We start from the raw sequence: 26,545 nt of genomic DNA on the forward strand, positions 1-26,545 counted from the left end.
GAGGATGATAGGATGATGATGGTGATGGTGGTGATGCTGATGATGGTGATGATCATGGTGGTGGTGATGGTGGTGATGACGATGCTGGTGGTGGTGATGATAGTGTGTAATGATGATGGTGGTTGGTGGTGATGAGGGTGATGATGACCATGATGACAGGAGCAGCTGACATCGGCTGAGGATTTACTCTGGGCCAGGCACCGTGCGAAGCACTTTACACATATGACCCATTTAATCTTCACACCGGTTCTAGTTGGAATTATTATGCTCATCTTCCCCCTTTTGCAGAAGAGAAAACTGAAGCACAGAAAGACTCAGTATCTTGCCCGGGGTCACACAGCTAAGAATTAGCAACGCTGGGTCCACAGCCAGGCAATCTGGCCTCAGAGCATATATTCAGACCCATGACCTTGTGCTCCTCTGAGTAGAGCTGGTCAAACAGGAGACCTGAGGTGGGGCCTTCGGACCTGGTCTCCCCTCACACATGATGCTGATGGACCAAAACATTACAGGCATTCCTGAAAGGCCCCAGATTCCCAACATGAGAGAGGGTTAATGTCTTAAACCCTAAACCTGGCTGGGGTGGGAGATCCAAGGATGCAGTGGCTGGGGGTGGGGGCAGGCAGTGGTTGGGGGCACTGGCTTCATTCCCAGGCTGATCTGGGCTCAGCGCCCAGAGCTACAGTGCCGCCACTGTGTGACGCTGAGCAAGTCCATGTCCTCCTCTGCAACAGGGAGCTTGGACTGGGCCTGAACTAATAGCTGAGACAGGGACTAAATGGGACAGTGAACATCAAGGTCTTTGTATGGTGCCTGGCCCACAGTGAGCAATCAGATGCGCACCTTTATGTTTTTCTCTTCTTCTTACTGATGACTCTCCAGGACTCACTCTGCTTTCTCCCCAGTATTTGTTTGCTGGAGGAAACCAGCCCCTGCTGATGTGATAAACACCAGCTCACACTTCTGGAGAAAATTATGATTGATACAAGAGGCTCATGATTGAAATTCTACAAAGATGACAACTCCCAGCAGGGGCTGATGAGAGCCTCAGAGGCAGCTCACAGAAGGGCCACCCAGGGCGCTCCTTTAGTATTTTTATTTTGTAATTAACTTTTTCTGGAAACCCTTGTAGATTTACAGAAAAGTTGAAATATAGTTGAGAGAGCTCCCACATGCCCTTCATGCAGCTTCTCCTGGTGGTAATATCTCACCTGGCCACCGTGCATTTGTCCAAATGAAGGAATGAACGCTGGTGCCATGCTATTGGCTAAACCCCAGACTTTATTCAGATTTCACCGGTTTTTCCAGGTGTGTTGTTGCAGGACACCGTCCAGCCTACTAGATTGTGTTTGGTCTTTCCATATTTTTCAAAAAACACTTCTTAGCATATCAATTACATCCTACTTTTTCTGAGTACACAAATAACACATGTTCCTTTGGAAGGCATTTCGACACTAGAGAAAGGTACAAAGTGGGAAAGTGAGTGCCATCCTCAAAGATGACCTTATTAACAGTCTGTGGACATTCAATTTTACTTCTCCTGCATGGCGTGTGAGGACAAACACACACACACACACACACACACACACACACACACACCTAATTTTATCAAAAGACCACTCTTAACGATACATACCTCTCCCCAGTTACCTTTTTGACTTCACAATATAATGTGGACAGCTTTCTTTCCAAATGCAGTGGCATTTTGCTTTTAAAAAGTCTTTCTTTCTTTCCTGACTATGAAGCCATACATTGTCGAAGAGAGCTAAAATCTCATAGGATCTCTCCCTTCCTCTCTCCAAAGACAACAAAAATGCAACCATAATGTAAAGTTTGGTATACATTCCATGCACCGACACAAACATCCATCCATATGCGTACACATACAAATAGGCGTGTACATTTCCCAGAAGAGACTCATACTAAATATGCTGTGCATTTTGCTTTGTTTTCAAAAATTAATTAACAATATGTTGGATGCATCTTCCTGTATCTGCACATTCTTTTTAACAGGCAGGTCATATTTCATAATGTTGATATATACACATGTATATATGATTATGATATATATAATAATTTATCTAACCAACCCCTGTTGATAGACTTTCTGGGTTTTCCTTTTTTCCCTTTTACAAACAATGTTGCCGTGGACTTTGTAGCAAGGTATCTCTTCACATTTGCAGGAGTGTTTCTCTAGGATAACATTTCTAGAAGTAGTGTGTGCTGTCTTTACTAAGCTTGGTTGTAGACCATCCCCCAAGCCCCCCACATGAGGATAAGTGCAGGATGCACTCATTCCTTCCCCCGCTCTCTCTCTCTCCTTTCCAGATACTTTCATGGTGGAAGATGCAGTGGAAGCCATTGGGTTTGGAAAATTTCAATGGAAGCTGTCTGTTCTCACTGGCTTGGCTTGGGCAAGTATTTCTGGGGGTGGTAACCTCACATTCAGTCTCCAGGAAACCTCATGCTGCCCAACTGACTTCCAGGGGCCATAAGGAAGGACATAGTTCCCTCCACATGGAGCCTTTGCTTGAATCAACAAAAGTTTATGTTGCGTGATCCCGGTGATCATGAAGATCCAGCCTTGGCAAGAGTTTGAGTGTAGTTGGCGATTGCCCTCAAGGTGGATTTGAAGCTTCTGGCTAAATTAAGTGGTGGTTCTCAACCATTTGGGACTCAGGGCTGCCATAAGATTATGATGTCGTCTGTGGAGCTCACCCTAGATAAACATGCACAAATAAAAATGTGCCTCCTGCTTCAAGAGTTTCATGATCCTTTGTTAAAAATCCCCTAATCCACCTCTAGCAAAGAAAACATCTAGACCTTTAATACAATTGAAACTGACTTTTATGAATGCTGCAAGATGGTGACCAAACTACCTATTTTTTTCAAATGAATCTCCAGTTTCCCCACACCATTGTCCCCCCTAACTTAAAAAGCCACCTGCATTATCCATCACATTCTCACGGCCATGTGGGTCTGCTTCTGGTCTCTCATTTCTGTCTCGTCTCATAAAGGTACCACGATGTGTAATTACTGCGACTTCCTGGTGTGTGTTAATACATTAAAAGGTCGTCTTTGTTAAATATACTGACAGTTCTGCCTGAGGTTTATAAACCAAAGATAAACTGGTCTTTAATTGAGCTAAAGAGAAAAGGTCATTGTCTCTCTACCTCTACAAAAGGTTTTCTCAGATTTTAGAGATAGAATGTTTCCCCACTTCATTTGGGGAATGCCCCTATTGTTTTAAACACAGAAACACACAGAATGTTAAATGCCTACTTGTCAATTCCCACGTGGTACCACACTGTTTGAACTACCGGACCTTTCAGTGTGTTTCGATGTGCAGAAGGGTGCTCAGCAGCCAGTGGAAGAGGGTGGTTCTGCATGCTCTCCCAGGGATCATGGACTTGGGTGCAGCCGGCCCCAGCCCTGGGCAGATCCTGGCCTCACGATGTTTGCTTCCTCTCTGCAGATGGCCGATGCCATGGAAATGATGATCCTGAGCATCCTTGCACCACAGCTACACTGCGAATGGAGACTCCCCAGCTGGCAGGTTGCATTGCTGACCTCGGTAGGCAGCCCTGCCGCTCTCTCCGGTCATGCGCGTTCAGAACACCCCCTAGGGCATTCTGTGGGGTGTCTCCCTCTCTTGCTGCTGGCAAGCGCTCAGCAGGAAAGAATTAAGCCCTGGTTGGAAACAATGGGGACCCCAGCTTCCTTTTACTCCGCTGTGCACCTTGCATATCCCGGCAGGTTTGCAGCCAACACTGCTCCACCCAGGGGTCCCATGACCTGGGGTCCCAGACTTTCTGCTCAATTGCTGGGAAGTTGGAACCCACCTGCACATGAACCTCCTAACCTCACTTGATGGCAAAAAGGAGATGCCAGTTCCTCTTGCACAAGGGTGATCTGAGGATTGAAACAACACCGTGCCTGACACATAGTAGAGGTTTAATAAATGGTAGGGAGCGCTGCTCCCTGAATTAAGACTTGACGGAGAGTGAGGGAGAACCCTCAATATTTGTTAGGAGAGTCCAGCGGCAACCGTCTAAAAGGGAGGGGAATGGCCAGGCTGGATAAGAGGGTAATAATAATGGTACAAAAGCTAATATTTCTTGAGCTCTTACTGTGCAAAGAGCTTTCCATATATTGCATGCAATCTATGCATAATATATATTGTGCTCTTTAATCCTCACAACCCTAGGAGGTAAGTACTATTATTAGCTGAGGAAAATGAGGCACAGAGAGGTAAAGTCACTCGCAAAATGTCACACAGCCCAGCTACTGGCAGAGTACAGTCATAGCTAACTAGGAGCACCCCCCAGAATGCTGTAAGTGTTCTGGAGTGGCTTGAGCGCCTTCAGCAACCAGGCCTGATATCAGCACTGATACCCCCCTGAAGCATACCCACAGGGCTGTATTTTTGCAGTGTGGAGACTTCTTGGCTGTAACAGTCACCACTTACTGGCCAAGCTTCCGTGGGAAAGTTAGAACGCAGCGGGAGTTGCTTTACCTGCATAATGTACATAAGGAGGATAAGAAGGACCCACACTGTTGTCATAGGAAATATGGTGCAATATTACCGTAACTACCGTGGTATCAACTGGTGCTCTGCTGTGCCTAGATCCCTCCCTCCGGGGAGGGAACATGGGGGAATTGCGTGTTTGCGGGGAACGCTTAATTCTTCCAGGGGGCAGGGATATCCCTTAGCACATGATTAAGGCAACACTTCACCCCAAGACAGCAATCTTCAAACATTTTTGCTCTAGGTTATCTAGAAAAGAATTTTCTAAAAACTATGCAGGCCCCAGGACTCTCATAGATTTTAAAATGGATATTAAATGTCTTTATTTTACTCTTGTTTATTTTTTTAAAGAATTTTTTATTTATTCATTTGAGACAGAGAGATACAGAGATAGAGAGAGACAGCGGGAGCAGTAGGGAGAGGCAGAGGAAGAGGGAGAAGCAGACTCCCCGCCGAGCAGGGAGCCCGATGCGGGACCCGATCCCAGGACCCTGGGACCATGACCTGAGCTGAAGGCAGACGCTTAACCATCTGAGCCACTCAGGCGCCCCTTATTTTTATTTTAAAAACTTTTTTGACCTTAAATGTTTTTATGTTTTTAAAGTTTTATTTAGTTAAGTCATCTCTACACCCAATGTGGGGGTCGAACTCACAATCCCGAAATCAAGAGTCGCATCCAGGCACCCCAATGTTAAATGTTTTTAAATTGCAGGTTACAGATTCGATGATTTCTGGTGTATTGAAACATTTTAAAAATTGAGTAAAATTTCATATCCCTTTTTAAAATGTGCCCAGTGGAATTGAAATACTTACCTGATACCTGCTGTCCTCTGTTTTAAAATAATACGAATAAGGTCTTCAGAAGTATTTGGAAATTTTGCCTTGTTTTCTTTTCTTCTTGGACTGGCATTTCCATTCCACATCTCCACATTTTATCATAGCAATGTTTTACTCTACTTGAAACCATGCCATTTATCACCTGTCAGAATTTTCTGGGACAGAATACATAAATTTTATATCGCTTTTAATTTTCTGAGCTCATAGGCTCTTAAGTGTTGACATTTTTCTCCTGCACTGAGTTACCATGATAGTTTTTAGTAATATGTAATAGATCGAAACAAGAAAGCATTACTTAAAAAAAGAGAAAGAATTACTTTTGGTAAATAATTGTTAAACACAAGTGAATTTTTATCAGGAATCTACCTTGTAATGAGTGGTGTGGAGCGTCTCCCAATTACATCCCGTATTCTTGGATGATGACTTTCTATTAAAGTGAGATAGGGCTTGGCGGCAATTCCTTTCCTATTTTTCATTTTTACTTTGTTTCATATAAAAACTGAGGGGGGACTGAAGGAGTCTTGTAATAACTCAATAAACTAATGCCACTTGGTTTTTTTTTTCAGCAACTTCCAAGTTATATGCTGGAGAGCACACAGCAACTGCTTATGAAAGGTTATTTTTAGTGATCTAATTTGCTGACAGCTTGATTAGGCTCTCTTTCAATTTGGTTAAAAATACTAAAAAGGAATTGGCAGCAAGATGACTCGCAAAAGGATTTGTAACTTGTCATTGGTGTCCCTTTGGAGGCGTCCTAGAGGGTTTAACCTCAAAGCACTGGCCTGTGAGGTGGAGGTAGTGAGAAGCGAGAAGGGGTGGTTGAGAAAGGGAGAGTGGGGCAGGGAACAGGCAAGACGACCCCTAGCCTGTTCTCAGGAAAGAGTCTATATGGAAGTTGAGGACCTGGAAATTAATTCCTTTAAGAATAGCCATGTCTGGTTGGAGCACCTGCCTCTGTGTAACCCCCGTTTGCAGCCCGCTGCCCCAGGTCATGTCTGCAGTTTGGGGGTCAGACAGCACTGGGCAGTGCCTTCACCTCTTTGGGCCTCAGTTGCCTTATCTGCAAAATGGGGATGATAATGGCACCCATCTCGTAAAGCCACCATGAACATTAGGTAAGATGTGAGTACAAAGCATTTAGCGTGCTATCCCACACTTGCAGAGGGTAAGGATAGGACTCAAGCCTGAAAGCTCCACCCAGCCTTCCTTGGTTTAAGACCTGGCTCTACCCTCTCCCCCCAGGGTACTGAGCAGGTTTTTTTTAACCCTCTGAGCCTCGGGCTCTCCATCTATAAAATGGGTATGATCATTCAAACCTCATCGGCTCTGTTCAAAAATTAACAAGGTAACAGTGAATTGCGGGGCACACCGTGAGCACTCCATGAGTGTTTCCTCTTACAAATAGCTTACAGTTCTCATCCCAACCTTCTGTCTTCTGTTTCTCGCACCCTCCAAACTCTACCCTTGATTTTATGGCGAGAAATTGGCAAGATGCCAGCTCTGTGGCTATACTGCCTGATTCCAGCCCAGGCTGTCCTGCTTACACCTGTGTGACCCTGGGCAAGGGACGTCCCCCTGTGAGTCTCGGTTTCCTCTGTCACCTGGGGATAAGCTATCACCCACCCCACAGGATTGTGGTGAGGCTTAAACAATAACATGAAGCACACGGAACAGTGTTTGTACCTTCACAGGATCTCAGCCAATGTTGGCTCATTAGTGTTACTAGGATGTGATATGACAGGTTCACGTCATTGTTCCTTTTCTCTGCGATGCTATGTGTCACTGTCTAACAGACCCTGTCTTTCCATCCACAGGTGGTCTTTGTCGGCATGATGTCCAGCTCCACGCTCTGGGGAAACATCTCAGACCAGTACGGCAGGAAAACAGTAAGGCGACCTCTCCTAAGTGCATGTCCTCTGGGTTATCTCCATGGTGGCGTTGACAAGTAGCAAAACAGTGCTGCTTAGCATTGGGGAGGCCCAATTAGCTCTGTCAAAATGCAGTGAGAAGACATTGCTCTGAGGCCGTGGACTCTCGAAATCACACATGCCTAGTGGGGCCCAAGCGTGTACGTTTCAGAATGCCGAAGACGCTGTCGGTTCCCACCCCGGTCCCCTTGGCGCTCACCATTCCCTTACACGAGGCTGGGGGCTGTCAAGGGCTGGTAGATAAAGACGTCAACTTTCTGGACCTAAATGAATCATCCCTCAATCCCAGCAGCATTGAACTCCGGGGCCCACCGTGAGAACCTGTCTGCCTTCCCCACTCCTCCTGGGATCACCATCTAAATAAACCGTTTGTACTAGAATTATTGTGTCAGGGTCTGCTTTGGGGGAAGCCCAGCCTCAGATATGACATGAAATGGATTTGTAAACAAGAAGGAAGGAGGGAACTTACAGGTCTGGCATCGCATTGAGCTCTTACTGTTTTATCGGTTTGTTACTTCATGGTCCCCTTTGTATTTCACACTGCTCTTGCTTTGCTAGGGTGCCCCTGGGTGCTTTGAATCCTTCAGCAGGTGAAATTATAGTCCTCCAAACCATAAACTTGGGCCTGATGGGAGAAAAGATCTCTATAAACCTAGGCAGGCTCTACTTGGTTAAGTGCCCTGCTCAGGACTAATTGTGCAATTCTGAGTGATTGCACCCCCTGACTGCTTTATTATTCTCTTTCCTGGACTCTCCTCCTCAACCTGCAGCTTCTCTGGAGGCAGGATGGTGTAGTTGGTTACATGCTTGGGCTCTGGAATCAGGTGGATCTGGGTTCAGTCGCGATCCTGCCACTCCTGGCTGTGTGACCTTGGGCAAGTGAATTGACCTCTCTGAGCATCAATTTCCTCCTCTGTATAAAGAAAAAAAATAACGGAGTCTACATTGGAGGGTTCGTTGAGAACCTAGGTCTGAAAGGCTTTGTACAATGCCAGATACATCATAGGCACAGGACACATGTGAACTGGATTGCAATGATAGCATTTCTGAGGAGTTTCCAGGGGTTGCTGATGCTGCTGGTCCGGGGCCCATACTTTGAGAACTGACTTAGACTAGTGTAGATATCTAAACAAACTTAGAATTCTGTTAGGAAAGAAGAAGGGAGAGATGGATGCTGAGGAGGTAACAGGTGGGGTCTACTGTAACCAGCATGCCACAGACTGAAAATAACACAGTGCCTTGTATGGCAGGCCCTGTACCAAGCGTGATACATGCATCAGCTCACCCAAACCCCGGTACTATTATCAATCTGATTTTATGGAAGGGGAAACTGAGGCATGGGGTGTGGGCAACTTGCCCAAGCCACGCAGTTTGTATGTCACACAGCCAGGTCTCACTCCTTCTAAGTCTAGACTCTTGCCTTAACCATGATGCTATGGCTTGAATCTGTAGATGTTCAATCAATGTATGTTGGCTCAGTGGATGGAGGGATGGATGGATAGATGGATGGTTGAACAGTGCAGTCCAGCTGCAGCCCCTCCCACTGTGGCTGGACAGGAAACACATGGGCCAGCAGACACTTGGGAGACATTGACTTATAAAACCACCAATAAGCGGCTGGGGCAGGACCAGAGGTGACCAGGCTGGGAAACCAACTGCAGCCATTATAGCACAGGGGCTCCTGGTTGGTTTTAGAGGCTGCAGAGGTCAGCTGGGAAGACCTCTCCAGGCCTCCCAAAGAGAATAGAACCTGGGTGACTCTGGTTTTCAGGCTGTAGCTCTCTAAACTCTGTCCATACACCCCCTCCCACCCCCTTCCTTTTTCTGGAGGGTGTAAGTCATTGCTTCAGCAATTTTCTGGTTGGAAGATAGAACAGAGCCAGAGCTGGAGAGAGGGAGGGAGGGAGGAAGGAGGAAGGGAGGGAGGGATAGAAGAAAGGGTGGATAGAAGGGAGGGAGGTTAGAAGGAAAGGAAGAAGGCAGGAAGGAAGGATGGGAGGGAGGGAGGGAGGAAAGGGAAGCCCTCTTAAAATAAAGCAGAGCCATTCTTGGGTGGCACTTCGGCATTGAAAACTGCAAATATGTGGCTGAGGCTGGACCTAACGTTAGCCTTTGCAGTTTTAAAATAATCAAAGGAGAAAGCTCTTCTAAAGTCTTCATGTGGCCTCTTCCTGTGCAGACTGTGGACGACTTGTCCCCTCTGTCTCTGCCTAAAAACATTTTTTATTTACTTGCTCTTGAGGCAAACATGCATATGCACACACAAAAATGTAGGAACCTGTCACAAGGAACTTTACTGTGCCCCAAATTCTGTTACCCAATTGCTGAATCATGAAGCCATGAGGAATACAGGGGGGAAGGAGTGAAAATAGCCTGCATTTGGAGCCTGGGTCTGCCACTGGGTGACTAAAGCAAATTACTCCCCTTTCTTGGGGCCTCAGTTTCCTTTTTTATGTCAGGGGAGATTGGATTACTAATAGCTGATAGTAACAGCTACCATTTATTGAATTCCTGAAACTAAAGGGCAAATGGGTTTGTTGTCCCTTGTGTGTCTGTTCTAATCATTCAGTAGTGGATGCCAGACACATGGACTTGAGGAGTGGGAAGGCTCAGTGGGACAGTGCTGTGATCGATTAGTGATGTCTGCCAGGGGCAGGAGGATGGCCAGGTGAGTGCAGTAAACCCCATGAGGAAGGTGGCTGTGCCTGTTTTCTCCCCGAGGTGGCCCTGGGCTCCTGGCAGAGCACCTGCCTTATAGCAGACACTCCATAAATACTTCTCGAGTGGCTGAGCTGGATGGATGAAAATCAGATCTTGTTGCCACTCTCTGCCGCTCTCTCATCCTCTCCAGACCAGCAAGGGGCTTTACTGATGAGTGTTTTCTGTTTACCGAGAAGCCCCAAAAGGTTGTTAGTTTACGATCCTGACATCCTTCCAAAGAGCGTGCTCATTCTGCCACTAACGTCAGTCGTGCCTACGGTGTTCCCAGGAGGTATGGCATGTAGATGTCTTCGTTTTATGATGAGGAGGAGAAAACTAGAGCTCAGATTTTAAAAAGATTCCTAGATGGGTTTTCAGTAATGCCATTTACTGAATCTTGTGAGTTCTGAACACATTTTGGCAAATTCTAGAACAGTAGTTCTCACTGGGGGAGGGAGTAGGCAGATTTTTGTCTCCCCCTTCCTCCCGGGGGACACTCAGCAATGTCTAGAGACGATTTTTTTTTTTTTTGGTTGTCACAATGGAGGGGAGGGGTGCTCTTGGCACCTAGTGAGTCAGAGATTCTGCTCGATTTCCCAAAGTCCACAGGACATTCCAAACTGTGAAGGGCACCAGGATTGAGAAACCAGGCTTCAGGGTGAATGCACAGGTGATGCCAAGTTGCACTATTGTGGAGAGTTCATTCTGCATCATCGTATTGCATCACCTGGGACTGCTCCGCCCTAATTTCCTATTTACCTCCAGTGCTCATTTGGATAAAGGAAATGCTAACATGCCATCCTTGTGAAAGCATGGACTTTGAGGTCAGACTGCCAAGGTTCAAATCCCGGCTCCTCCACAGACAGGCTGCATGACCCTGAACAAGTTACTCAACCTCCCTGTGCCAGAGTTTCCTCATCTGTTAGTAAGATAATAATAGTATCCCTTCCATAGAGGCATTCTAGGAGTCAGTGGGCCTTTGCACAAAAAGCTCTTGGCCCAGAGGAAGCAATTCATAAATGCCCATTGTTTCTATCATTTGCCAAGCTCATGACAATAAATGGTCATGCCAGTGTTAAAATGCAGGTGTGTCTGGCTCCAGAGTCCACATCCGTGGCTGCTGTGAGATATAACTGAATCGTCCCCCTGAGTTCAGTTAAGCAGTTCAACATTCATCCATTCCAAACAGATGAAGCCTAAGAGGGTGCCTATAGAGTGGTCCTCTAGCTCTCCCAACCGGAGGGAAGAGAAAAGCGCCCCCAGACTGCAGGGCCCCCTCTTCCCTGCATGGAATTCTGACCCAACCGCAGGGAGGATGGATCAGGTTCTAATTATAAAGCTTCTGTAGAACTCCTCCAGAAACAGAGGGTGAGCCTGGCAGCTGGCGAGCTTTAGCAAGTGCCAAGAATCTCCTCCTAGCTCCTTGATCTGCCTCCGCCCAGCTGGGAGGCTTCTGGGAGGGCGTCCACTGCATGACTCTGCAAGGGACTCAAGTAAGGGGTTAGAACTCAGTGGGCCACTTTGATTCCTACAGAAGCTTCTATACCCTGGGGGCTTATGGCAGCCTCACAAAGGAAGGGCAGCTGTGGGTGTGTGGCCTTGCCGGGATGAAGATGTTCCATCCCCTCTGTCGAGTGAGGGAACCTTAAGCAAATTGTTTCACCGCTCTGAGCCTCAGTTTCCCCATCTGTAAAGTCAGGTTGACAAGAGCAATAGTTCAGAGGGTTGCTGGGAGTGTTATATGAGAAATGGAGGTAATGCACTTAGAACAGTATTTACTGACCCATGATTAGCCCGTGATCAATGGTAACTATTATTGGCTGTGACTCAAAGAAGAAACATTTCAGAATATGATCAGGTCACTAGCTAGTTCAAAAGCTATGGGTTCATGTTATCTGTAAGGAGGGAAAAGGAGGTGGCTGGCAGGCAACAGGCCTCTCATCTCAATATTTTGAAGTTCCCCAGGCCTCCTTGCCCCATGACTATTTTCCTTGTCCTGGGCATGCCCCGAGGACACCAGGAGCGCGGAGCTGACAGCCTTCCAGGGGTGAGCAATGCTCATGATGATAACATCAGCATGCTCCTTTTGGAGGCTGCAGACCTGGCAACCAATTGGTGGCAAGACCTTCAGCTTCTTGGAGCAGAAGCTTGAAGCCTTTCCAGGCTACAGGTTGTAAACCAGTGAGCCATGAACCTAACATCGTCTACAGATGTGTTTTATTTAACCCATGAACGCTGTACAGGATTTTGAATCAGCTGCCTCTGTCTCAAAAATAATGTATTATGCATAAAAATAAAGAGTTGCGGATTGTCTTTTTTTTCTTTTTTTTAATTGAGCTATCTGGCAACCCGGGGTCCACATTCTGTGATGGCAACTTTTGGCTAGAGCGGAGCAGAGGCTGACTACACAGGCCAAGTTCTCTTGCATTCACCCGGACCCACCCGTCCTTGCTGCATAACACCATCATGTATGTTCTCTGTCAGAGGCAATGGGAGCCCCAGGAGGAGGGGAGTGGCTCGTTCAAAGTACAGCATTTGGGGTTGGAAGTTCCTGACTCCAGGTTTGACTCTGCTGATCCTGGACAAATCACTCAACTACTTTGACCCTCACTGGGCTGATTTGTGAAGTAGGACTGGAAATAGCAGCCTCTTTCCACGGGCTGCTGTGAGGACCCAGCATAATCATGGGACAGTGATTTACAAAACTGAAATGAAAGGTCCATGAAGTCAGAGACTCTGGCTGTCACCTTCCCTGCTATAGCCCAAGACAAGGTCCAGTGTTTAGCAACCAGCAGGCACTCAATGTATGCCAGGCCCGTGACAGGTGCTCAGTACATGTATATTGAACAAATGATTGAATGAATGATGCATACCGTCCGTTTAGTGCTAGGCACATAGCAGGTGTCTGATACATGTATATGGGATGAATGAATAATATATAGCCTTATTTCTAGTGCCTCACATACAGCAGGCACTTGATATATGTTTACTGTTAAATGAATAATTGAATGAGCAATTTTTAATGAATGCATAATGTCTGTGCTTCTATCTCTAGAGCCTGGCATACAGGGGATGCTCAGTTAATGAATATGGAAGGAAGAAAAGGAGAGAGAAGAAGAGAGGGGTGGGGGGGAGAAGGGACCAACAATCTGACAGGCAGGACAGATGTTAAGCAGAATGACAAGTGTGGTTAATAAAAAGCTCAAAAGCCCAGGAGACATTTCTGTAGAGTCCAGAGCAGTGCTTGGATGGGGCTTGTTGGCAGCACCCATGCCTTTGCATAGCCACGATGATACTCACAAATGGTTGCTGAGTCCACATTTCCTGGCCATCTGGAAAGCCCTGGCATCAGCAGGCCAATGCAGAGCCAGATGCAGTCTGCTGTGACCCTACAGAATAGGTCACATGCAGGTCTTTGTTGCCTGGCATGGGGTCACGCGGGAACCCCAACGGGATGACGCAGCTCCCAGGCAGTCCCTGGAGGGAGGCTTAGCTCTCAGGCACCAGTCTTGGTGCCTCTTCTCTATGTTCTCCTCTCCCCCTGCTCTGTTTTCCCTCTTTTCATTTTCTCTGCTGCTAATGATGTCCTATTTCTTTTTTTTTTCTAAGATTGTATTTATTTATTTAAGAGAGAGAGAGAAGGAGCAGGGGGAGGGGCAGAGGGAGAGGGAGAAGCAGACTCCCAGCTAAGCAGGGAGCCTAATGCGGGGCTCCATCGTGGGGTGCCAGGATCATGACCTGAGCCGAAGGCAGACCCTTAACTGACCGAGCCACCCAGGTGTCCCCAGTGATGTCCTATTTCTGATTCAAGACTCCTGGGTTCCAAGGAAGCAAACCCCTCTTAAGTTAGCTTAAGCCAAAAGAAAGGAAGTAGGTATATATGGCAAGTTACTGATTTCATAGTTATGCATTTTAGGGGTGCAGAAATGCCCTAGCCTTTAATAATTCCTATCCTACCTGTTTTGTTATGTACTTAATATTGATCTCTATACCCATTTTGTTAAAAAAACAAAACAGGGCACCTGGGTGGCTGAGTTGGTTAAGCGGCCAACACTTGATTTCAGCTCAGGTCATGATCTCAGGGTGGTGAGGTTGAGCCCTGGGTCAGGTTCCACCCTTGGCGAGGAGTCTGCTTGGGATTCTCTCCCTCTCCCTCTGCCTCTACCCCCACTGTGTGCTCTCTCTCTGAAATAAATAAATCTTAAAAGTAAAATAAAATCTTAAAAACAACAACAACAAACCAGGGCACCTGGGTGGTTTAGTCGGTTGGGCGTCAGATTCTTGATTTTGGCTCAGGTCATGATCTCCATGCTCAGTGGGGAGTCCGCTTGAGATACTCTCTCTCACTCTCCCTCTGCCCCTACCCCCCACCCCCGAGTGCTCTCTCTCTCTAAAATAAATAAATAAAAATCTTAGGAAAAAAAAAACACCTCAAATGCATGTTTTTGAAAAAGGAAACTTTACAGAGAGTCTTAAATAGGAAATCAGTAGCAATTGCCCTAAATAGGAAATACCTGCAAAAATAAATACAGTGAAAATAAAACAATGTTACTAAATTCTAGTTGGTTACAGTTGCCCCTCTGCCCTGTTTGTTAAAAAGAGAGCTTAGTGGGTGTTTAAAAAGGTCTTAAAGACAGACTGGCTCCACATGGATCCTTTCTCTTGGACATAATCAGAAGAATAATGATTGAAATGAAAAAGAAATCACTTTCTTGCAAGCTAATGCAAGTTATTTAAAATATTCCCTCTCCCACTTAAAATCATTTTCCAAGAGACTGGAAATCATCTGGCAGACTGACAGGTTTCCTCTCTAGTCCTTTTAAATTCATTTTAATTTTTTTAAGTTTATTTAAGTAATCTCTACACCCAGCATGGGGCTCGAACTCACAACCCTGAGATGAAGCGTTGCATGCTCTTCCGACTGAGCCAGCCAGGTGCCCCAGTTCATTTTAATTTTAAATCTAAAATCAGTGTGCTTCACACTTTCCTCCTGAAGTGTCCCCAGGGGGACAGGAGAATGAACTCAAAGCTGGATCTGGGAGAATTACTGCAGAGAGAGACCTGCCCAGACACCATGTTGCAGGTCTAAAATCCATGTAAAATTTGTGTTCTACTCCATAATATGTTGGGTGTTCATTTTGATATAAAAATAACATTTTAAATTGCATTCACCCTTAATTTTTTCTCAATCTCTAAGAGTAATTAACACTGCGGGAATATGCATGTTTGTCTTGTAGCATTGTGTCCTTAGGTGGTTCTCAACCCATCAAAAGCAATGTTCCTTTTACTTAGAAATTGTTATGAGAACTTTTAATAATGCCCCTTAATTATCCAGAAATAATTTCAAAAATAAAATAAAGTAGCCACTTGTATAATCTTTAAAAGAAGCCATGTATAAAAAAATAAAATAATAAAATAAATCAGCTATAATGCCCCAAGTATGATATGATGGAGGATTTTTTTTTAAAGGAGGCAATTAATTAAATAAGGTTTATTTTCAATATGCAAATATGCATATGCACAATTGCCTGGATAATAAAAGGAAGTAGTTAATATTTGTCCCTGGTTATAAATAAACTTGTATTTAACTGAATTTTGTTGATGCTTTTTTCTTTATATTTGACATTTTGAAATAGATTTAGATCAGTCTATTCATAGATAAACGTAGAAACCCAGTGAATGCAGACAGATACTGAAGTGTTCCCTCAGTGACTCAAACCCCATATGCAGTGTTGCTATTAACAACATGGCTTTCTGAAATGATGAGCAATTTTGTAAAGTTCCAGATCAAGCCACACACAAACTTCCTTTGATTTACCTAGAAGTTGCATTCCTGCAAAATTAAGTGTATATTCAAACTATGCTCCTCCCCCAAATCTTATTTCTATATAAAATAGAGTGAAAGCCAAGGTGCAGATAATCATAGAGTTTTCACCTGCATTGAGAGTCAAGTAGAAAGTTCCATTTGCAATGGTGCAGGATGCAGGACAAGTCTTTATTGAGTCTCGTGCACTGTGGGGCATCTAACATCTCAGGGCCCTATATATTAAATGCCAATCATTGGGACAACCAAGAATGTCCCACAGTTTTCCCACACCACCTGCCCTCAGGGATTGGCAGCATCACGGAGAATCCCTGGTATTCCCTTGCCTGTATGGATTACTGTTTAGCATGACCCCATTGATGGCTTTCAGCAGGTTCAGGGGCCATGTGGCCTGGCAGTGCTGAGAAGCCCTGTGACTTGGTGTCTTCCTTCTCTGCAGGGGCTGAAGATCAGCGTGCTCTGGACTCTGTACTATGGCATCCTCAGTGCTTTCGCGCCCGTGTACAGCTGGATCCTGGTGCTCCGGGGCCTGGTGGGCTTCGGGATTGGAGGGGTCCCCCAGTCGTAAGTAAATGCCCAGCTCTGGTCATCCAGCAAGACAGCCAGTCAACTATGTTCATGGCCTTGGGGGAGATGCAGAGATGGTACACTTGGGCTTCTGGTATCACGAGGTATAATGCAGCCAGAGAGGACTACCGTTATCAGAATTGTAATGACTGACAGTACAAAAGCAACACAATAGGGGCACCTGGCTGGCTCAGTCAGTGGAGCGTGTGGCTCTCGATCTCGGGGTTGTAAGTGCGAACCCCATATTGAGTGTAGAGATTACTTAAACATAAAATCTTAAGGGTCACTTGGGTGACACAGTCGGTTAGGCATCTGACTCTTGGTTTTGGCTAGGGTTGTGATCTCAGGGTCCTGGAATTGAGCCCCGTATCGGGCTCCCTCCATATTCAGTGTAGAGCCTGCTTGGGGTCTCCCTCTGCTCCTATTCCTGCTCTCTCACTCACTTCTCTCTCTCTTTCAAATAAATAAATCTTTTAAAAGATAAAATAAAATCTTTAAAAAAAAAAAAACCCCAACACAATAACTGGAAGGTCATAAATGTGAAATAATAATAAAAATTAATAGATCTAGCATTGATTGGACATTTCTCTTGGACATTTCACAGCAGCCCCGGGAGGTATGTGTTTATCAAGTGATTGTAATCTCCATTTTACAGTTGAAACCAAAACTCAATGGGTGAGATCATTTGCCCAAGTCATATGGTATGTACTGGAACTAAGAACCCGAGTCTGTCTGCCTACAGCATCCATGCTCTTAACCATCATGAGCGGAACAAGGCCCCCCACCCCCTTCTAACCTAAGCTCAAGGCAGGGGTGGGCTTAACCATATGCAAATCGAGTGTTAGTTTGTTGGTGCTTTTGTCAAAGTACTGAGAGTAGTCACAGTTGTAGGAATAAGTTACTCTGTCCTGGGAGATTGGCAGACAATGGCATGTGGGCTGTATCCAACCTGCTGACTGGTTTTATAAAGTTTTATCGGAACACAGACACACCCATCATTTACATATTAACTATGCCCATTTTCATATACAGCCACAGAGTTGAGTAGTCTCAGTAGAGAAAATATTTACTATCTGGCTCCTAGACTATTTCTTTTTTTTTTTTTTTAAGATTTATTTATTTATTTTGAGAGAGTGAGAATGAGAGAGAGAGAGTACATGAGAGGGGGGAGGGCTAAAGGGAGAAGCAGGCTCCTCGCCGAGCAGGGAGCCCGATGTGGGACTCGATCCCGGGACTCCAGGATCATGACCTGAGCCGAAGGCAGTCGCTTAACCAACTGAGCCACCCAGGCACCCTAGACTATTTCATTTAATCCCCCCAAGATATCCTAGGTGAGTTCTACTATTCATCCCATTTCACAGATACAGAAACTGAAGCACAGAGAGGTAAAGTGACTTGCCCTGGGTGACACAGCCAGGAAGAGGCAGAGCCAGAATCCGAACTCGGGCCTTCTAACTCCAGAGCCGAGGCTCTAACAATTGCATTGTACTGCCTTTCTATTAAGGATGTAAAGGATCGGGAAAGACCCAGAGGCAGACTGGGGATGATGTGGGATATTTCATAGGAAGGGACCTGAATGAAAAGAGGAAGCCATAGCTGAGTCCGAGGAAGGCTAATGATCCCTTCTGGTTAGTTTGTTGCCGTGAGATATGTGAGAACTAAAAGCTGAGGTTGGACAGGTAGACCAGGCAAACTTCCTAGAGTCTTGAATGCCAGGCCAAAGGGATTGCCTACAGGCAGTGGGGAGCCACTGAGAGTTCTTGAGCAGGGGAGGTACTTTAGAAGTATTAATCTGGCAATGCTGGGTAGGGAGAGTTGAAGGTCAGGAATAATAATTCCTGTTGCAATAATTTAGAGAAATTTCCCACAAGGACCAGTTTATCCATTTATTCAACCAGTATTTCTTGAGCACCTACTATGGCACTGGCCTAGTACTGGATGCTGGGGATACAGTAGTGAGCAAGATAGACATGGTCCCTGTTATAGGTGGGGATCTCGGAAAACAGAACGTGAGATGGAGATTAGTGTGCAAGTGGTTATTGAGATCAGCACCGGCAAGGGAGTGAGTAAAACTTGAATGGGCAGAGGGAGGAGTTGAGCACAGTGGACCCTGTAGGGGTTCCAGAGCTGGGATGGCTTCCTAGAGTTGTTCCAAAATGAGGCATGGGAGCTGGACTTTTGTACCTTCACATCAGCCACACTGGACATGGGCTGCCCTCAAGGAGGGAGCATGTTCTTGGGCAAGGCAGCTGCTTTGGGTCAAGAAATTCCTGCCAGGGACCCAATTCTGAGCTCTTAGCAGGTAACATTCCTGGTCATTCCAGAGGAACTGTGTGCCTCCGTCCTGAAGGGTGAGTCCAGGTGGTACATCACAGCACCCGCCACAGTCCACCCCTTGCACCTCTTAGATCCCCTTCCTTCATATATAAGCCCATCCCATCTGGGAACAGTTTCTCCAGGATTCTGGTTGGTCTTTTCCTTGAAGACTTAAAAGAGGATGGCTAGTGGGATAAACTAAAGTCCCCGCTATTGCTGCTGGTCTCCCAGCTACCACTGATGTCCAGTATGTCCCTCCCTTGCTACTCATTCTAGGTTCCCGTCACCTCTGGCCAGCACTTCTGCAATTGAGATGGTTTACCTGGTGGGATGATCCAGACCCCATGCCTGAGTCACTGTGTCCTTCCCAGGATGTAGCTGCTGCTTGTCCATTTAACACCAGAATTGGGCAGGGGGGTACCAAGAGATGCCCAGTGTGTCACCTGGGTGCCCCATTAGATAACAGCAGCCCTACCACCTCATGATGCTCAGGGTCAACTCTTCAGACGGAATGCTAACTCTCTCTCTTGATACAAGGAACCCAAAGTTACTAAGTGGGAGACTTTGCTTAAAGTTGAACGGGATTCTTGCAGGGGAAGAATCCCCTGGGGGAAGCATGCCCTCTCTGGGAACCAGAACCTCTAACCCCACACGTGGGGCAAGTACAAATTCCTCCTTCAACTCTTTGATTTCAGAATGACATATTCCTTCTATATTGCACATATGATGGGGATTGATTTAAGGGTATATTGTGTCCTGCAAGACAGTATCCCATCCTTATAGAGCATCATCTCTAAGCCGATGCCTCCATGGCACTTTCAAGAGGCTGTTCCATCCCCCTGTCAGGCCAGCAGCTGCAAGGTACCATAAGATATGATAGGACCAGGGGATTCCACGGTCCTATACACACTGCTGCATCTCCTTTGTTATGTATCATCTCCCTTGGTCCCAAGCACTTTAATGTGGGATTCTGTGTCAATGAGTCAAATACTTGGAAAGCCCTCAGATAGTGGTGCAGGGTGGGGCCCCGTGGGCAGGAAAGGCAAACCGATACCCAGAATATGTGCCAGTTCCATCAAGATGAGTCACTGCTCCTTCCGCAATGGAAAATGTCCAGTATAAATAATTTGCCACCACATGACATGGGATGGCTCCATCCTGGGGGCTCTGCGTTGGTCTCTGTTGCTGGCAGATGTGCTTTGGTGCCTGAGGATCTGGCCCAATTGCCTCTCGAGGGTTAACAGTTCATTGGCTGGCTTCTTGAGCCTGCTGAGTGTCACTGTTGGGGAAGACTGGGAGAAGGCATGTAGAAGAGTAAGGCTAATGCTTACTCTTAGTAGCGTGACTTGATCATGACTACCAGATTCGAATCCTGACTCTGTCACATAACAGCTGTGTGCCCTTAGGCGAGTCACTAAACCTTTCTGTGCCTCAGTTTCTTTATCTCTAAGATGGGGATAATAACATACCTACACCATGGGGTCACTTAAGAATATTACATGACAACACATGTGAGGTGCCCGGAACAGTGCCCAGCAGCGCGCTCAGTGAATGTTAGCACGTGTCAGGTCTGTCAAAGGCCATGAAGCTCAGGTGTCAGTGTGATGGACGTTGGACTCCATGGGTAATTATGGAAAGTGTACATGGGGACGGAAGATATACTCACATAGAGTGAACACAGGAACAAATCCTCAGACTCTTTCTGCCACTTAGAGGCTGGAAGGGCACCGAGTGGCTCTCAGTTCTCTCCAGTCCTTCCTTCCCTATTCATTATTGATCCCTCCATGGCTCTGCAGAGTAGACATCTGACATACACTCCTGGACCTAGGATGGGCTTAAAAACCACCGGAGCTTGAGGCAGAGGCCATTAAGCCAAGCCCATAAATCTGGGCTGGCAGGAGCTTGTGGTCAATGTCTTCCACGTCTGGACCAACTCCAGGAAATCCTGCAGACAAAGCCACTGTCCCATTCATGAGCCATTCATTGACTAGGGGACAGTTTTCTCCTAGGCTGGAAGGAATGTACTCACAGAAATACATATTAAATACCTTTCCTAGGGAAATGACAGCAGAACCAGCCTACAAATAATTACCCGGATTTTCTACCCACAAGAGGGAAGGGAAAGGAACTACGTATTCAGAATGTCCAGGGATGCTTGTCTGAAATGGTGGAACAAGAAGCATTATGTTCTATTTCTTCTTCTCCACAGTTTCTGGAAATGTCATCAAAGGTATAAGAAATAGAATAGATCTATAACGGGACTGGAAAACAAGAAAAGGGTGCCATCAGCCAACCAGAAATTTTGAGGAACCTCTGGAAGATGGTAGGCAGATGGGATTCCAATGGCAGAGTAACAGGAAGAGAGAAAACCCACCTCCTAAAACTGCAAAGGGGAGAGATCTTCAGGGAGAGAGGACAGGACACCAGGGGAATAAAATTACGGACACAGAGCAGCTGGGAGGGCCTTTGCCCCTTAGCCTTCCGTCATGAGGGTCCTCAGCTTGCCTGCCTCCTCCCTACGTCCACCCCCCAAATGTCATGCCTCCCCACTCAGCTGTTCCTTTACTTAACCCTACTACAGCCCTTCTGTTTGTTTATTGAGCTAGTATCCACATGACCACTTTAAAACTCTCAAAACCTCAAGACACAGGTATTATTATCCCCATTTTACAGATAAGAAAACTGGGGTTTTAAAAATTAAGTAACACGCCCAAGACCACACAGCTAACAAAGGGCAGAGCTCAGATTTAAATATCATTTGACCCTGCAAACATATTCTCTTAAATACCCCTCTACAGCTCTTTTGTCCATGAGGAGAGCAAATAAAAACAGAAACAAAGTTACAGAAGAAATATTTAGCAACCCAAGAGAGCCACAGGCTTCCCAGAACTTCCACTCCAGCCATTTACGTAAAAATAATCATGGCTTTATTATGCAATGTTCTTAACTCCTTATAATAATGGCTCCCCTAAGTTCATTTTTTGGAAACATTTAGTTGAAGATTTTTTTTTTTAGTTGAAGATATTTTTATGTAATTAAATGCAACCAAGAGTTTCCATTCATTTAGGCTTTGCACCACCTCACAAAACCAAATGAGTAGGACTTTGCTGTATAATTTTTTTTAAAGTGCAACAAGAAGTCCTTGTAATAAATTTTTAGTATAAATACAAATTTTATTATTTATTAAAATTGTTTAAAAATTAAATTAAATTAAAATAGTTTTTCTTTCAGTTTTATCAATGTGTAATTGACATCCAGAATTCAAGGTGCACAGCCTAATGACTTACTTGCAAAATGATCACCTCAATAATTTTAGTTAACGCACATCATCTTATCTATAAACTATATTATCAATAAAGAGCCCATCCCTCAGCTCTGATCTGTGCTTTTTTATATGTTTCCCTTTATCCCTCTTTTCATTTTTATTTTTTAAAAGATTTTATTTTTAAGTAATCTCTACACCCAATGTAGGGCTTGAACTCACAACCCCGAGATCAAGAGTCGCATGCTCTGCCGACTGAGCTAGCCAGGTGCCCCATCCCTCTTTTTCTTCTTTCCTTTATTTCTTCGCCCAAAGTAGGTGTTTATATTGGTCCTTGGTGATAGCGATAGTAACATTAATAGTGATGATGGTCATCATTACAATGTCCATTGAGTGCTTACCAAGTGCCAGGCACTATACTAAGTGCTCATCTTGTTCACTGACAACCCTATCATCCCCAGTTTACAGAAGAGAAAACTGAGGCTCAGAGATCATTAAGTGGCTTGCTTAAGGTCATATAGTTATTAAATGGAGCGTGGAATTACCTCTTGCTTTGTAACAAACCACCCTGACATTTATGGCTTAACAACAATTTATTGAACTCATGATTCTGCAGTTGGGCAGTATGGTTCTGGGCTCAGCAAGGCTCACTCATGTGTCTCCAATCACCTGGTGAATTGGATGGGGGCTGGCTGGGCTAGCATGGCCACAGCTGACTCATCTATGCTCCACAAGCCTCTCAAACTTCAGCTGGCTAGCCTGGGCACCTGGTCACATGGCACCGGTCACGTGGCACCTGGGCAGGGGTCCAAGTGAGCAAGCAAAAGCTGTAGAGCTTCTTGGGACCCAAGCTTGGAACTGGCACAATGTCACATTTGCAACATTCTATTGAACAAGAGCAAGTCGCAAGTTGCAAGGCCCAGATTCAAGGGATGGGGAAGTAGACTTTGCATGGAGTGACCTGCAAGGAAGCAAGACACAGGGAGGGAAAACAGTGAAGCACCTTGTGCAAACCATCTACCATGTGGAGAAACTGGGTTCAAATCCACACCCATCTAATGCCAAAGTTCTTACATTTGAACAGATGTCCTGAAAGGATTCTAAGCTTATATAGTCAGAAAGTCCTGGTAAATCATTAATGTCCACTGGGTCCCTGGTACTGATTTGGAGATGATTCTGGGACATAGAACTGGAAGTTCTGAGTGGTTTCTGTTCCCTTTAATTAAGACAGGAAAGAGGATCACATTTAGGATGCCAAATAATTAGCTTTTCTGTCTATGCAGGAGCATCAAGAGGGAAGAGACTTTAACTCAAGTGAAAAAATTAGAAGCAACTTAAGTTTTATCATTACAAGTAATACATTTTTGTTTTAGAAAATGCAGATAAGCATCAAAAATGATCATTGCCTCTAGTTGCAAAACATACACAAAATATATATAAGAAACATGTAGGCACCATGGCTGATTGTTTATTGTTTCCGATAGAGGATGCCAAGTATTTCAGCAGAAATGCCTCCTACCTAAGAAACTGAGAAGGAACCCTGCCTTAACAGGCATCCTGCTTGTGTGTTAGCCACACTTGAAGACTAATACTCCAGGTAGCTGCCCACCTGTTCCACCTTGAGACCTTCTCAGAAGATTCTTCAGATTGGTGTCTAGGTGGAGCTTGCTCACAAACCTGTCCTTGGCACTGCTCTTTCCCCTCCAGACCAAACAGAAATGCCAAATGGAGATCACAGGTCACTTCTTTGCAAGCATGTGATCCAAATGGCAAATCTCTAATTGCCAAGGGCTGTAAATGCGATTATTTTCAGCGGGAGTTTATTGACACCAGTATCAACTGCTTCTTGGCATTGCTACTTTCATTGCTCATTCTTTTATTCTTCAGTGTGATTGTAATAATCACCACACTTTGGATGAAGATCAAACAGCTCATTTTCATAATGAATTGCTATAAATAATGGCCAGTGTGGGACACAACAATTACAAGAAAAAATGTTTCTTGTGGCAGAGGTGGCAAAAACAAGAAATTGAAAACAATCTATTAATCAACAGGGTTGCAGCTGTTTAAAAATAATGCAGTAAATACATGTATATTGATATGGGAAGATTTCCAAACTGTCTTATTGAAAGCAGATCTTGACACAGAGATGCTAGGGCAAGTAGTTTAGTCTGGGAGATCCTGTGGCACGCATCTCCAGATTGTCCCATTCAAGGGACGAGGGAAATGTCATTTGTTGAGAGATGCTCCTGGGAAGTTTAAATTCCTTGGCACTCCTGGTCTGCCACAGAGGTTGGCAGAGTAAGCTTTAATAACCAGAGAAAGCACTCAGGGGAGAGTTACAGGTACTGACAATTGGAAACTGGACAGGCATGCATGGAAGTGGCAAGAGTTGGGGCATTTTTATCGGTGGAACATGAACAGTGTGCTGCATGTGTGAAGGAAGGAAGGAAGGAGGGAGGGGGAGAGGAAGGGAGGAAAGAGAGAAGGAAGGGAGGGAAGGAGGAAGGAAGGAGGGAGGAAGGAAAGATGGGAGGGAGAAAGGAGGGAAGGAAGGAGGGGAGGGAGGAAGGAAGGGAGGGAGGAAGGAAGGGGCAAGGGAGGAAGGAAGAAAAGAGGGAAAGAAGGGAGGGAGGGAGCAGGAAGGAAAGAGAGAAGGAAGGAAAGGAGGGAAGGAGGGAGGAAGGAAAGATGGGAGGGAGGAACGAGGGGAGGAAGGAAGGAAGGAAGGAAAAATGGAAGAGAAGGAGGAAGGAGGGAGAGACAAAGGGAAGAAGAGAGAAGGAAAGAGAAGGAAAAGAAAGATGTGTTGCTTAAATTTATTTATTTACATAGAGAAGGAGCTGGAAGGTTGCAAAGCAAACTCCTGGTTATTATGGCTTTGGGGGAATGGAATGGAAGTAGGGGCAATGGGGAAGAGGAAGAATTATCATATGCTCTGTATACTTATGTATTGCTTAACTGTTTTCCAACGCAAATGCATTCAGGTACTACTTCTGTAACTAAAAGAAGAGAAAAAGGAAAAACTAGCACATGCTATAGCTTCATTATAAAAAGAAATCCTTGCCATCTAAGGACAGGCATGACTTTGCCCTTAGAATATGCTGCTGCACGTTTTTGCATGGTTAGTAGATTAATTTGGTGGAGGACAGGTAAACATGCTTCTCATTTTATTATTACTATTGATTTTTTTAAATAATATAAGCACACCATTTGGAGAACAGCATACAAATTTCAGAGAAGTCATCCATGGTAATTGCTGTAACCTCTGTAACCACTATAATCTTGATCCTTATTCTCAGGGCTGAGTTAATGAAATTCCTAATGGTTTTTGTTGAGAGAGCTACTTGTAGGCATATAAATCAGAGTAAGCTTTTTTGGGGAACCACTTTGGTATTATCTATCAAAAGCCTTAAAACTATGCATGCCCTTTGACACAAATTCTACTTAACAGGGACCTAACCTAAGGAAACGACACGAAGACAAAGATGTCTTCAGCCTAAAGATAATGTTTGTTGAAGTATTGTGTAATTGCAAAACCATCCAAAGAGGGATGGGCTACAAAATATAGACAGATCTGGGTTAGAATTTAGAATTTTGGCTTTTCTACTTACTAACTTACTAGCTGTGTGATCCTGGTCAATTAACAATTTATCCGACATAGGTAGATCTAGAGATAAAAATGAGAGTCAAAGATACATGCACACCCACAGGATTATAAGTATCTACTCCATTGATTTGAAATGTTTGAGTGAGACAATCCATGTAAAACATCTAGAAGAGTGTTTGACACATAACAGGTCCTCAATAAAAGGTAGCTATTATTAAGAAAAGAATGGTTCATGCATATGATAGAACATATGTGTGTAAGAGGATTTTAAGTGGCATGGAAATGCTATTTATAAATCAAATAAAAAGTAGGGTTCAAAATTCTTGAGTATGATCTTAGCTACAGAGAGAGATTAAGAAAGAGAAAGGGAGAGAGATAAAGACAAAAGATCAAGACAGGAAGAGAGAATATACTGAAATACTTATACCATGAATTAAACTAGGTGATAATTGACTTTCTCTTCATGCTTTTCTCTAAATAGAATATATCTGAATGACTAAAGCCCTAGCCTTTTCTCTGAGGCGCCTAAGAATTCTTCCTTCTTTGGACAGAGGTATCTTTTATCATAACCCTAAGAAGGACTTCTACTGGGGGAAGAACTGTTCCTAAATCTTGATGATATTGCTAAGACCAACTTTTCTTTCTCTTCTTTTTTTTAAGACCAACTTTTCAAATGTTAGATGTTATGCAGGGAAAGACATCATTCTGGTGAGGCAGCTCCAATTGTTCAAGAGCAATTCTAGAAGTTTGCAGGTATGAGCCATTAGCAGCAGCTGGGAGTTGGGCCAACTGAACTAGTAAAGGGATCCCAGGAGACCTAGATGGTGTTACCAGCAGTATCCGCCTCAAAAGCGTCAATGGAAATTAGCCTCTCTCTACCCCGTCTCCTTTATGAGGAGCCAGGAGAGTAACATGAAGCCATCTGGTTGCTCAGATGCTTGGCTTAGGTGGGAGATGTGGAAGGCAGCATGGG

The 26,545-nt window shown here is 44.9% G+C and overlaps 1 protein-coding gene across 1 annotated transcript in view; it reads left to right on the plus strand.

The window, feature by feature from the left end:
• Positions 1-26,545, plus strand: part of SVOP (SV2 related protein) — a 67,331-nt gene that overhangs the window by 18,182 nt on the left and 22,604 nt on the right. Inside the window, exons 3-6 of the mRNA XM_025889335.2 lie at positions 2,329-2,414; positions 3,476-3,574; positions 7,180-7,251; positions 16,257-16,381. Of these exons, the coding sequence (XP_025745120.2) occupies positions 2,329-2,414; positions 3,476-3,574; positions 7,180-7,251; positions 16,257-16,381 (382 nt within the window). The remainder of the gene's footprint in view (positions 1-2,328; positions 2,415-3,475; positions 3,575-7,179; positions 7,252-16,256; positions 16,382-26,545) is intronic.

The sequence above is a fragment of the Callorhinus ursinus genome, unplaced genomic scaffold (genome assembly GCF_003265705.2).
Source record: "Callorhinus ursinus isolate GAN/ISIS: 27379988/994484 unplaced genomic scaffold, GSC_fseal_2.0 scaffold41, whole genome shotgun sequence".
NCBI classification, from domain to species: domain Eukaryota; kingdom Metazoa; phylum Chordata; class Mammalia; order Carnivora; family Otariidae; genus Callorhinus; species Callorhinus ursinus.